General features: G+C 38.5%; 1 protein-coding gene across 3 annotated transcripts in view; it reads left to right on the top strand.

The window, feature by feature from the left end:
• LOC145319158 (proton channel OtopLc-like) overlaps positions 1-13,546 on the top strand; it is an 84,284-nt gene extending 70,738 nt beyond the window's left edge. For all 3 annotated transcript variants that reach the window (XM_080161063.1, XM_080161062.1, XM_080161061.1), the window contains one exon: positions 13,335-13,546. In XM_080161063.1, the coding sequence (XP_080017189.1) occupies positions 13,335-13,470 (136 nt within the window). In that variant the 3' untranslated portion in view covers positions 13,471-13,546. The remainder of the gene's footprint in view (positions 1-13,334) is intronic.
• Positions 13,547-13,857: the final 311 nt, after the last annotated feature.

Genomic DNA, 13,857 nt, shown 5'->3' with positions numbered 1-13,857 from the left:
CGACCCCCCACCCCCCCCCCCCCCCAATTTTTTTTTTTTGGGGGGGGGGCGGGTGGATTATACTATAGGGTGTTTCTCATAAACGACTTGAGATAAATGGAGCAAACCTTAGGATACAAGTTTTGTAGGCCTATATTTGATTTTAGAATTATCGTTGACCACCCACCCACCCCCAAACCCCTAATTTGGGGGGGGGGGGTGGATTATACTATAGGGTGTTTCTCATAAACGACTTGAGATAAATGGAGCAAACCTTAGGATACAAGTTTTGTAGGCCTATATTTGATTTTAGAATTATCAGTGACCACCCACCCACCCCCAAACCCCTAATTTTTTTTGGGGAGGGGGGCGGGTGGATTATACTATAGGGTGTTTCTCATAAACGACTTGAGATAAATGGAGCAAACCTTAGGATACAAGTTTTGTAGGCCTATATTTTTTTTTTTAGAATTGGTGACCACCCACCCACCCCCAAACCCCTAATTTGGGGGGGGGGGGCGGGTGGATTATACTATAGGGTGTTTCTCATAAACGACTTGAGATAAATGGAGAAAACCTTAGGATACAAGTTTTGTAGGCCTTTATTTGTTTTTAGAATTATCAGTGACCACCCACCCACCCCCAACCCCTAATTTAGGGGGGGGGGTGGATTATACTATAGGGTGAAAAAAATAACATGGTCTCAGATGATTCCAAATTGCCTAATTCGGCAAGAAATGCAATAAAAATTTTTTTTTTGGTGGCGGCGGAAAACGGCGGCGGGAGCGGCGGTCCCGCCGCCGTTTTTTTTAAAGATACCAATAGTTGGGGTAATTAGTGACCCATCCCAAAAGATTTCATCCAATTATCTCTAAAACTAAGGGAGTAGCACCCAAAATAAAATTGCTGGTATGTCCTGTGACGAGTCACCACATTTCCCCCCCTGTGTTTTATTTTGTGTTTTATTTTGGGTGCTACTCTCTTAGTTTTAGAGATAATTGGATGAAATCTTTTGGGATGGGTCACTAATTACCCCAACTATTGGTATCTTTAAAAAAAACGGCGGCGGGACCGCCGTTCCCGCCGCCCGCCGCCGTTTTCTGCCGCTACCAAAAAGAAAATTTTTATTGCATTTCTCGCCGAATTAGGCAATTTGAAATCATTTGAGACCATGTTATTTTTTTCAATTTTTTTTTAAAGAAACCAATAGTTGGGGTAATTAGTGACCCAGCCCAAAAGATTTCATTCAATTATCTCTAAAACTAAGGGAGTAGAACCCAAAATAAAATTGCTGGTTTGTCGTGTGACGAGTCACCACATTTCCCCCCCCCCCCTTATCTAATACCTAATATTCTAAGTGTTTTATTTTGGGTGCTACTCCCTTAGTTTTAGAGATAATTGGATGAAATCTTTTGGGCTGGATCACTAATTACCCCAACTATTGGTATTGCTTGCAAGGGGAAAATTTTTTGAAAAAAATAACATGGTCTCAAATGATTCCAAATTGCCTAATTCGGCGAGAAATGCAATAAAAAATTATTTTTGGTGGCAGCAGAAAACGGCGGCGGGAGCGGCGGTCCCGCCGTTTTTTTCTTTTAAAGATACCAATAGTTGGGGTAATTAGTGACCCAGCCCAAAAGATTTCATCCAATTATCTCTAAAACTAAGGGAGTAGCACCCAAAATAAAATTGCTGGTATGTCGTGTGACGAGTCACCACATTTCTCCCCCCCCCCCCTTATCAAATACCTAATATTCTAAGTGTTTTATTTTTGGTGCTACTCCCTTAGTTTTAGAGATAATTGGATGAAATCTTTTGGGCTGGATCACTAATTACCCTAACTATTGGTATCCCTAAAAAAAACGGCGGCGGGACCGCCGCTCCCAAGCCCGCCGCCACCAAAAAAAAATTTTTATTGCATTTCTCGCCGAATTAGGCAATTTGGAATCATTTGAGACCATGTTATTTTTTTCAAAAATTTTTCCCCTTGCATCCGATTTTGGATGAAATCTTTTGGGCTGGGTCACTAATTACCCCAACTATTGGTATATCTTAAATTCAGTGCAGGGTTGCTTGTAACGGGAAAAAATTTTGAAAAAAATAACATGGTCTCAAATGATTCCAAATTGCCTAATTCGGCAAGAAATGCATTAAAAAAAATTTTTTTGGTGGCGGCGGCGGGCGGCGGGAGCGGCGGTCCATCCGCCGTTTTTTTTAAAAGATACCAATAGTTGGGGTAATTAGTGACCCAGTCCAAAAGATTTCATCCAATTATCTCTAAAACTAAGGGAGTAGCACCCAAAATAAAATTGCTGGTATGTCATGTGACGAGTCACCACATTTTCCCCCCCCCCCTTATCTAATACCTAATATTCTAAGTGTTTTATTTTGGGTGCTACTTCCTTAGTTTTAGAGATAATTGGATGAAATCTTTTGGGCTGGGTCACTAATTACCCCAACTATTGGTATCTAAAAAACCAACGGCGGGACCGCCGCCGTTTTCCGCCGCCACCAAAAAAAAATTTTATTGCATTTCTCGCCGAATTAGGCAATTTGGAATCATTTGAGACCATGTTATTTTTTACAAAAATTTTTCCCCTTGCAAGCAATACCCATAGTTGGGGTAATTAGTGATCCAGCCCAAAAGATTTCATCCAATTATCTCTAAAACTAAGGGAGTAGCACCCAAAATAAAATTGCTGGTATGTCGTGTGACGAGACACCACATTTCCCCCCCCCCCTTATCTAATACCTAATATTCTAAGTGTTTTATTTTGGGTGCTACTCCCTTAGTTTTAGAAATAATTGGATGAAATCTTTTGGGCTGGGTCACTAATTACCCCAACTATTGGTATCTTTAAAAAAAAAAAAAGCGGGACCGCCGCTCCCGCCGCCGTTTTCCGCCGCCACCAAAAAAAATTTTTTATTGCATTTCTCGCCGAATTAGGCAATTTGGAATCATTTGAGACCATGTTATTTTTTCAAAAATTTTTCCCCTTGCAAGCAATACTAATAGTTGGGGTAATTAGTGATCCAGCCCAAAAGATTTCATCCAATTATCTCTAAAACTAAGGGAGTAGCACCCAAAATAAAACACTTAGAATATTAGGTATTAGATAGGGGGGGGGGGGAATGTGGTGACTTGTCACACAACAAACCAGCAATTTTATTTTGGGTGCTACTCCCTTAGTTTTAGAGATAATTGGATGAAATCTTTTGGGCTTGGTTACTAATTACCCCAACTATTGGTATCTTTAAATAAAAATTTTGAAAAAAATAACATGGTCTTAAATGATTTCAAATTGCCTAATTCGGCGAGAAATGCAATAAAAAAAATTTTTTGGTGGTGGTGGAAAACGGCGGCGGGAGCGGCGGTCCCGCTTTTTTTTTTTTTTAAGATACCAATAGTTGGGGTAATTAGTGCTACTCCCTTAGTTTTAGAGATAATTGGATGAAATCTTTTGGGCTGGGTTACTAATTACCCCAACTATTGGTATCTTTAAAAAAAAATTTTGATTAAAATAACATGGTCTCAAATGATTTCAAATTGCCTAATTCGGTGAGAAATGCAATAAAAAAAATTTTTTTTGTGGCGGCGGAACACGGCGGCGGGTGGTGGGAGCGGCGGTCCCACCAACGTTTTTTTTTTTTAAGATACCAATAGTTGGGGTAATTAGTGATCCAGCCCAAAAGATTTCATCCAATTATCTCTAAAACTAAGGGAGTAGCACCAAAAATAAAACACTTAGAATATTAGGTATTAGATAAGTGGGGGGGGGGGGGTGGAAATGTGGTGACTTGTCACACGACATACCAGCAATTTTATTTTGGGTGCTACTCCCTAAGTTTTAGAGATAATTGGATGAAATCTTTTGGGATGGGTCACTAATTACCCCAACTGTTAGTATCTTTAAAAAAAACGGCTTGCAAGGGGAAAAATTTTTGAAAAAAATAACATGTTCTCAAATGATTCCAAATTGTCTAACTCGGCGAGAAATGCAATAAAAAAATTTTTTTGGTGACGTCCGCCGCCGTTTTCCGCCTCCACCAAAAAAAAATTTTTTATTGCATTTCTCACCGAATTAGGCAATTTGGAATCATTTGAGACCATGTTATTTTTTTCACCCTATAGTATAATCCACCCACCCACCCCCCCAAATTAGGGGTTGGGGGTGGGTGGGTGGTCACTGATAATTCTAAAATCAAAAAACTTGTATCCTAAGGTTTGCTCCATTTATCTTAAGTTGTTTATGAGAAACACCCTATAGTATAATCTTCCCGCCCCCCCCCCCCCCAAATTAGGGGTTTGGGGGTGGGTGGGTGGTCACCAATTCTAAAATCAAATATAGGCCTACAAAACTTGTATCCTAAGGTTTGCTTATTTATCTCAAGTCGTTTATGAGAAACACCCTATAGTATAATCCACCCGGCCCCCCCAAAAAAAATTAGGGGTTTGGGGGTGGGTTGGTGGTCACTGATTATTCTAAAATCAAATATAGGCCTACAAAACTTGTATCCTAAGGTTTCCATTTATCTCAAGTCGTTTATGAGAAACACCCTACAGTATAATCCACCCGCCCCCCCCCCCCAAATTAGGGGTTTGGGGGTGGGTGGGTGGTCAACAATAATTCTAAAATCAAATATAGGCCTACAAAACTTCTATCCCAAGGTTTGCTCCATTTATCTCAAGTCGTTTATGAGAAACACCCTATAGTATAATCCACCCGCCCCCCCCAAAAAAAAAAAATTTTTTGGGGGGGGTGGGGGGTCGACGATAATTTTAAAAGTAACTTTGGCCCCATAGAAGCCTATATCCAAAATTAGCTCCCTCTAGCTCTAAGGGTTCTCGAGTAACCCCCCCCCCCCTGCCCAAATGGTTATTTTCCACATCCCCCTTCAAACGAGAACATCTTTTTACACTGTATTCTGTGTAATAGGGTTTAACTGACATGATTAGTAAATGAAAAATTTCCTAAACTCATTAAGCCTATGTGACTACATTAAAAATAATTCATTTTGTTTTATATTGTTTTTTATTCAAATATTTGACAAAATTTTCCCTGCGTCAATAAAATAAAGTCAGTTTTTTACTGTTTCCAGGTTTTTCTTTATAATTTTAACAATTAAATATAATATAAATCTTCATTATCTTTTATTTGAATCATCATACACATTAAAATGTGAAGTATAAGCTAGAATAGCACTTTTTTCAACGAATATTTTAATGACATTATATCAAAATAATTCCTCTTAAATATCACACAATATATGATTAGGAAGTATAGCCATTTTTTGGAGGTATAATATTTACAAAAATACCATTAATTCTGTTTTTATCAGAAGTTAAAAAATTGAACAAATCTAAAACAATGGTTGGCTGTCTAGATATTGAGTACATTAAGACTACGGCTCTGTTCTATTGAAATAATGTTGCAAAAAGAGGGGTTCTGAAAGTAATCTACCTAATTTTTTTTAAAGAACCAACAAGTACTGTCAGTATTTATTTTCTTGTCATCTAGAAGACAATCAAATCATAACACAATTTTCATGATAAAATATTCAGGTTTCTACTTCACATTTTAAAAAATATACTAATCAATAAAATGTTCTAAATTTTACTGTGTACTAATTAAAAAAAATATGTTGTAATTCTTATTTGAAAGTTAAATTTTTATCCCTGACAAAATCATAGACGACTTTTAAAGGCTTCTTATCTAAACTTTTTGAAGAAAGTCTTAAAAACGTTAATTAAGTATGAAAACTATTTTCTTCGATTTTTCTGAAGTTATTATCGCATTCTATGGGTTTTTTATTATCATTTACTTATATCGAAAGTGCCAAACATTGTACCCCAACTTATTCATAAAAAAAACGAAGCGTGATAAGTTAATGGCCGATAAAATGATGAACTTATCCAACGATAATACATAAAATTACCCCTTCTGTAGATTACAGTTAGTGGTTATAATGTTTGGACACTTTTAAAAAAATTAAAATTCATTAAAAGCCCCTAATGTTACTAAACCAATGGATAATAAAACGTTATTATAAAGCTTTGGGGACTAGTGTAATAAACAGCCCAATGTCCCCTGCCTCCCTGAAACAAATCAATTGATATATAAGTATTTCATTGATAATTTATTTAGGGGGGGGGGGGGTAAATGTGGTGACTTGAAACACGACATACCAACAATTTTATTTTGGGCGCTACTCCCTTAGTTTTAGAGATAATTGGGTAAAATCTTTTGGGTTGTGTCACCAATCACCCCAAGTTTTGGTAACTTTAAAAAAAAACTGCGGCGGAACCGCCGTTCAAGGCCGCCACCACCAAAAATTTTTTATTGCATTTCTCGCTGAATTAGGCAATTTAGTATCATTTGAGACCATGTTATTTTTATCAAAAAGATTTCTCCTTATAACTAACCCTGTAGGGGGATTTCATTTTCAAATTCTCTATATCTTAAATTCAGTGCTTCTCCTGTGCTGTTAAGATATTGGACAAAAATCGTTTTGGTTTTCACTAATCACACCAATTTTTGGTACCTTTGAAAAAACCGCGATGGGCCTGCCGTTTTCAGCCGCCGCCGCCAAATTTTTTTTGCATTTCTCGCCGAATTAGGCAATTTGGAATCATTTGAGATAATGTTGTTTTTTTGGCGGCAAAAAATGGCGATTAACGGCGGGAGCGGCGATCATGCCGCCGTTTTTTTTGAAAGATACCAAAATTTGGGGTAATTAGTGATCCAACCCAAAAGATTTTACCCAATTTGAAGCAAAAATAAGAGAATTATGAGTTTTTGTTTTATACTGGAATTCTGGGCACTATTTATTTCGCGCACCTGACATATTAGCAGTAGGAACTATTTTTAACCTCTTCATATTCAATTGTATACTACTAAAAATTACATTTTATTTCTTAAGCATCAAAAATAAAATCTATTCAATTAAAAATTATTTAAATTCAACATTAACTTTTAAGAATGAATTATTTAAGATAGCTAGCCGGTTCTTTTAGTAAGTAGTAGATGTAAAATTGTCCATAGAATTTATATATTCAATCGGTTTTTATGTAGACCTCTTATTTTTGAAGTAATTTAAGTTTTTTAAAAAAATAATTAAGTCGGTTTAAAGGTACTAAAACGCAATAAAATAAAAGAAGAAAAATGCCATTATGAACAAAAATAGTAAGATCTTTAATTTGACACCTTACTTTTAAAATTCTGTTGAGTAATTATTGAAAAAATCTATTTTTTTAACCTCGGTTTAATAAAAACTTTAAACCTTAATATTTTCTCAAACAGACAAAAACAATATGGGTTCATATATACCTTTAGAATCAGAATAATTATTTCTCGCATCGTATTATAATCAGCTTTCCGGGGATATAGAATGTACAATTATAAGAATAAAACCAGTTTTTTCCAGCCCCGAGGTGCTGAAGGCATGGGCTAAAGAACTGGTTTTAAACTCATGATTGTACATTTTTATATTCGTAGAAAGCTGGATATAATATGATGCTAGACATAGTTTTTTCGTATAGATGAGAACCAGTTCCTATCCACCGGATTCGAATGAATACAAGAAAAATATTATGAATCCATTCTAAGCAAAATTGAAAAAAAGTAAAAACTTTAAAAAATAAAAATGGCCTAAAATATTATATTTTTACAGGCAACACTTAATTCTAACTATTAAACTAGCCAATCAAAAATCTCAAAAATTGACGAATCAGGAAGCTTCACCTCAAAACTTAACCAATAGAATTGACAAAAAAAAGGATAATGTTCATACAATATATACAATAGATACTACAATATAAATAGTGATACTTACATAACATGTAAAGAATGAAAAAGTATGAACAAATATGCTTCAGTCTGTTTATAAACTTCAAAACAATGCAGTTAAAAATGCATTATTATTTCTTGTGTTTAAAAAATATCTGTTACAGTGTATGTACATTTGTTTAGGTTTTGTTCAAGTCAACCCTTTAAAGCCAAAAATTATGATTCTTAAAATAAACTGATATTTTTTATTATAGTTTTATAAAACTTTTTCAATTTTGCTTAGAATGGATTCATAATTTTTTTCTGATTCTAAAGGTATATATGAACCTATATTTTTTATGTCTGAGAAAATATTTAGGTTGTTGTTGTTGTTGTATTGGCTGCTCATAGTCTATTTTCGTGTCCGGTTTGTCATCAGTAGGTGGGGGAGGGGAGGCTTATGGAGGGGGCTCTGGAGGGGGGCGCTGAAGATGAGGAAGGCTGGTGAAACTTGGGTGTGATGATAGGAAGGCAGCTACAAGGGTGGGATTATGCCAGAGGTCAATGGGAGTAAGGTTGGTGGGGTTATTAGGGCAGGAAAAGAGGTGTTGGACAGTTTCAGAGAGGAGTTTTTAAATAGCTTAAAATGATGATACACTGCCCCCCCCAAAAAAGAGTATGGGGCCCCCCATACTCTTTTTTACTCCCCTCAACCCCCCATCTCTTTTTAGAGGCAGAGAATAGGGAAACGGAGAAGGGAGGTGGAGACAAGGAGCAAGGGATTTGAACAGCAAGAAAAGGGATAGTCAAACATGCCGTCTTATATTCTTGCCAAGCAGGCAGGTGTGTCGGGCCAGTTTCTTGCGACAGGCAGGCAAGCGTGCTGGGACACATTACATGTTGATTGGGAAAGAGAGAAGGGAGATGAACGCAAGGAGCAAGCGATATACACAGGGAGAAAAGGGGAAGGTGTCATTAATACCAGTAATGGTTGCCAACTAAAAATGAAAATAAGATTTCTAATATTTTTTATAATCTTTCTAGCTTTCTTTTACTATTATATCTTACGAGTAATATTTTAATACCACATCCTTTTACATTATTAGAAAAATGTAATTTCTAGTTGGCAACTGTTGAATGCTTACCCCTTTTCTCCCTATTCATATCCCTTGCTTCTTGTTCACACCTCCCTCTTTGATTTCCCTATCGTCTGCCTTTAAAAGAGAGGTGGGGGAGTGGGGAGTAAAAAAGAGTATGGGCGGGCCCCCATACTCTTTTTTGAGGGAGGCCGTGTATTCTCATTTTAAGCTATTTAAAAACTCAACTCAGGGGTAGGATTGTTGGGGCAGGATGGGCAGTTGGGTGAAAGAGAAGCATTGATAGAATGCAGGTAACTTTGGAGCTTAGGACAATAGTTGGATCTCAATTGGGAAAGGATGGTTCTGTAGTGCCTAGGAAGTTGGATCTCAGAGGGGTTGATGTTGGGAGGGGCGTGGTTAAGGACAGGATTAGGGGGATAGGAATTGATGGCTTGGGTAACTGCAGAGGTTTACCCGCAGATATGGCTCAGTGGTTTAACGTCCGCTTATCTGTTGGGGAGGTGTCGGGTTCGAGTCCCCAGACCGCATCAATACTAAAGATGTAAAAATTAGTACCTACTGCTGCTCTTTCAGGCGTTAGAGATTTGGAGGAAGAGTAGGGGGGAAGCCTTAGCCCTAAATCAGGTATGCATGGGTGGTCCTTGGCATGGTACACTAGTGATCAAAAAACTTTGCTTTGAAAAGTCCCTGTGGACTAGCATTGTGTAGTAGCTAGCTAGTGTGTTAGTAGCGTTTGTTAGTTCATCTACTGGGAGTCACCCTTAAATACTAGGTTGACTGAAAAGCCCCTAGGATTTGATGTGACTTCATTGTGTCGTTGTTGAAACAGCGCCACGTCCTGTACCTTGGTTGCATTAAAAGTCGCAATAATATCGTGACAAAAATCACGAAACCTTAACTCACCATCCATAAGGTTGAAGTGTAAATTACCCACAAGCCCTAATTAAAGTGTCAAGGGAAATGATGGGAAGGATGCAAACTCGAATCCGCGTCATACCAAAGACGTTAAATATGGTACCTACCTGCTCTGTTCGGCACAGCAACATTAAAGAGTTTGAGTAGGGGGAATGCCTTGGCCCCAAACAGGTGCAACTCACTACCATGCACAGTTAGGAGCTCCAGACAAAGATTGTGCAATCAAAGGGTTGGTTGTCTGCAATGTACTGTACCACGGGTATGAGGTAAAGGACCAAGAGTCTGGCCTTGAGTTGACAAGTTGACTGTTCACTCCAGGTGCAACTCACCCACACGACATTAACATAACTGCAGAGGTGTGGAGTCAGGAGATGGTGGATTTGTAATTTGCAGGGAGGAGAGTGTTCTCAGGGGTGAGAAATGGTTGGAGAGTCGGTAGGAACATGGATTGGAGGGTGGATTTCTTGGATCTAGGACCAGGAGGGGTTGTGACATTGGGGAAGGATGGGTGGGAAGGACGGAGGGAGGAGGCCAGGTACTGGGAGAATAAAAGGGAGAGGTGATTCTGTACTGATTTTAGTTTCTTGGTGGAGGTGGCTAATGGGGGATTTTTTGGTGGAACCAGTACAGATATGGAGGGCTTGGTTTTGGAGGACTTGGAGTTTATCAATGTTGTTTTTGGAGGTGTTAGGAAACCAGACAGGACAGGCATAGGTGGTGATGGGGCGGAGGAGGGTGTTGTAGGTGGTGAGGAGGGTCTCGTTCTGGTGGCCCCATTTGGTGCCAGCCAGACATTTAAGGATTCTGAGGCGGGAGGAAATTTTAGAGGAAATGGTGGAGACATGGGAACTGAAATTGAAAAAGGTGTCAAAGGTAACTCCAAGGATTTAGGGGTTTTCTCAAGGGGGAGTGTGGAGCCGTTAATTTGGACTTGAGGATGGAGGTTGGATTGGTGTTTACGGTCAGGAGTGAAAAGGGTGACAGTGGATTTGTTGGGGGCGATGGAGAGGCCATTGGTGGAGGCCCAGTCAGCGATTAAGGAAAGGTGGGAATTGATGGTTTTTTGGGGGAGGAGTTGGTGTTTTGGTAGGAGCAGAAGGCCATCCTGCCATGCAGGTAGCAGGATAGCCATCTGATGATGTGTGGATGGAGGTTTGATGAGGAGATTTTTTGGAGAAGGAGATGGATTGGGATGCAATCAAAGGCTTTGGAAAGGTCAATGGAAGCTACGGTTGTGCGGCTGGGGGGGAGGTTTTGGTTGAAACCGTTAGCAATGGAGGAGGAAAGATTAAGGAGTGAGGATGTGGTGGAGTGGAGGGGTTTGAAGCCATGTTGAGTGGGGTGGGTGGAGAGGGATTGTTTAAGGTATGGGAGAAGGAGGCGTTCAAGGACTGGAAAGGTCAGGGGGTTTAACAGGTTTGAGGAGGGCAATAATTTTGGAGAGCTTACAAATGGCAGGGATATTAGCAGCAGAAATGGAGAGGTTGAAGAGTTTGGTAAGGTAGGAGTTGCCATTTGGACCAAGGTGTTTGAGGTGGAGGATGATGAGGTGATCAGGACCAAGTGCAGATGAGTTTGAGGAATTTTTAATGGCTTCAAGGACAAGGGCAGGGGTGAAAGGTTGGAAATCTCTGTTGAGGCGGTGGCGGTGTCTAATTTTGCGGAAAATTTTTCTGGAGAAAGGGTTGGAGGTGTGGCGGGAGACAGAGGTGAATTGTTTGGTAAAGGATTCAGCAATGTGGGCGTGGGAGGTGTGAACTTTGTTGTTGAAGGAAATGGGTTGGTTGGAGGGAGGGGAATTGTTTTTGCCAGAAAGGGATTTGAGGAGGGACCAGAATTTAGAAGGGTTGGTTCTATGGTCGGATTTGGAAAGGGTTTCTTGCCATTTTTTGGTTAACTATTGAGGAAATTTGTTCATTGAGGATTTGGATTTGAGGATCATGGGGGTTAATTTCTCTTAAGGAGTCTCTTTGCTGGATAAGGGGCTTAGCAGACTGGGGGAGGGAGGGATTGTAGTTTTTGATGAAGCCAGCAGGGACTGTGTGTTTGGAGGATTTGGCGGAAAGTGGCTTCACCTTGGGAGCAGGAGGAAGGTTCAGGAAGATTTTCAAAGAGGGTTTCAGTTTCAAGGGTGAAGGTGTCCCAGTCTGCTTTACGGAAGTTGTGGAAGGTTTTGACAGGGCGGGGGTTTCTGTTGATTTCAGGGAGGGAGAGGAGGATGGGGAGGTGGTCAGAACGGAGGGTGGTGAGGGTGTGCCAGGAGAAGTCAAGTGCAAGGTGGGCAGAGCATAGGGAAAGGTCGGGAATATTTAGGTTTAAAGTTTTTATTAAACCGAAGTTAAAAAAATAGATTTTTTCAATAATTACTCAACAGAATTTTAAAAGTAAGGTGTCAAATTAAAGATCTTACTATTTTTGTTCATACTGGCAATTTTCTTCTTTTATTTTGTTGCGTTTTAGTACCTTAAAACTGACTTAATTATTTTTTTTTAAAACTTAAATTACTTCAAAAATAAGAGGTCTACAAAAAAACCGATTGCATATTTGAATTCTATGGACCATTTTACATCTATTACTTACTAAAAGAACCGGCTAGCTATCTTAAATAAAAAGCAAAAGAAGTTAAGACGCCTTCTTTTTAAATTTTTTTTTTAAACCTGAAGAAAGGGAAATGTTAGAGAAAATATGATATTTTTTCTCCAAGTGTGATGAACAAATGACTTTAAAAATATGAAATTTTAATGAAAAAAAATATTTTTGTGTACCTTGCATTCCTGATAGGCATTCATGGGCCTAAAGTTTCTCTCTAATTGCGTCATCATCGTCGTATGTTGCCTCCCACTATTTTCTCACTATAAAACAACTTGTCCCTTACTTTTTATATTCTATGACAACTTTGTAAAGTTTTATGAATTAATAATACAATTTAGTTTAAATATTATTCAACTTGTTGCTCTTAACTTTTCCTTTGTTTACGTTCACAATAAAAAGTTTTCAACGGGCCTTTATTATTTGATTAGTTTTTTGTTCAAAATATCACAAAGTTTTAAATGAAAAGGTAATCTATAATACAAAGTAGAACGATGTCTGTCCGTCTGTCTGTCCGTCTGTCCGTCTGTCCGTCTGAAGCTTAAGATCTCGGTAACCGCTGAACCGAATGGGCTCTACTCTTCAGGGAATATACCTACTGGTCCTGTGGTGGTTTTAAGCTATTTTCTTGGGGGGTGGGACACCCCCAACCCCCCCAAAAATGAAAATTTACCCCCCCCAAAAAAATACTCCTGGTGCTGCTGGTGCAGCTGGTGCTGCTGGTGCAGGTGGTGCAGCTGGTGCTGCTGGTGCTGGTGCAGAAAATTATTTTTTTCTAGGGGCAAAGCCCCTAGAGGCTAGGGGCGAAGCCGCTAGTTTACTATATTACATTCCATGTTTTTAATTATATCAGCTTTATTTAACAATGGATTCTACCTAAACATGCATCGTACTTGTGACTCATAACGCCAATAATATGTTGAAATATTTTGTAGTTAGATTTTAGAGAGTCAAAAATTTAGTTCGACATCAACTAATTATTTAGGTTTCATTCAACAGTTGTTCTGGTCGATGCTTGGAAAAACAACTATCCTAATAATAAGAGACAAATCATGAAAGAACACAATAATATGGAGTTAGTGGAAGAATCTAGAATATCCAGACAAAATTCTTTTGATTAATCTAATTTTAATGTCTGCTACTTACCTATTTAAAATGTTAAATCTTAATACGCAATAGTAATGATCTCATATCTAAGCCTTCTTTTTATTTTTAATAGCTAAGTTATTCTGTAAATTCATATGATCGTTTGTCTGTCAGCTACGTTTAGAGGGACACATGATTTTCTCGACTACACACATCCTATAATTTACTTGGTCTGTCAGTCTGTCGGTAATATTGCTTTTATATTTCCATAAGATATACTATATATATGTATACTTTTGATTGATTGATTGATTAGGGTTTGGACCTAAGTAGTCATGGAGTAGGCTGAGACACTTTTGTATAGCCACTAGGGCTATCAAGCTCCACGTTCAAGCACATTATGACTTGACCCGCTATCTTAT

Source organism: Acartia tonsa, chromosome 5, assembly GCF_053477335.1.
Source record: "Acartia tonsa isolate MP-2025a chromosome 5, ASM5347733v1, whole genome shotgun sequence".
Taxonomy (NCBI): Eukaryota; Metazoa; Arthropoda; class Copepoda; order Calanoida; family Acartiidae; genus Acartia; species Acartia tonsa.
Note: the sequence above shows the minus strand (reverse complement) of the source record. Positions and strands in the feature narration are given on the sequence as shown.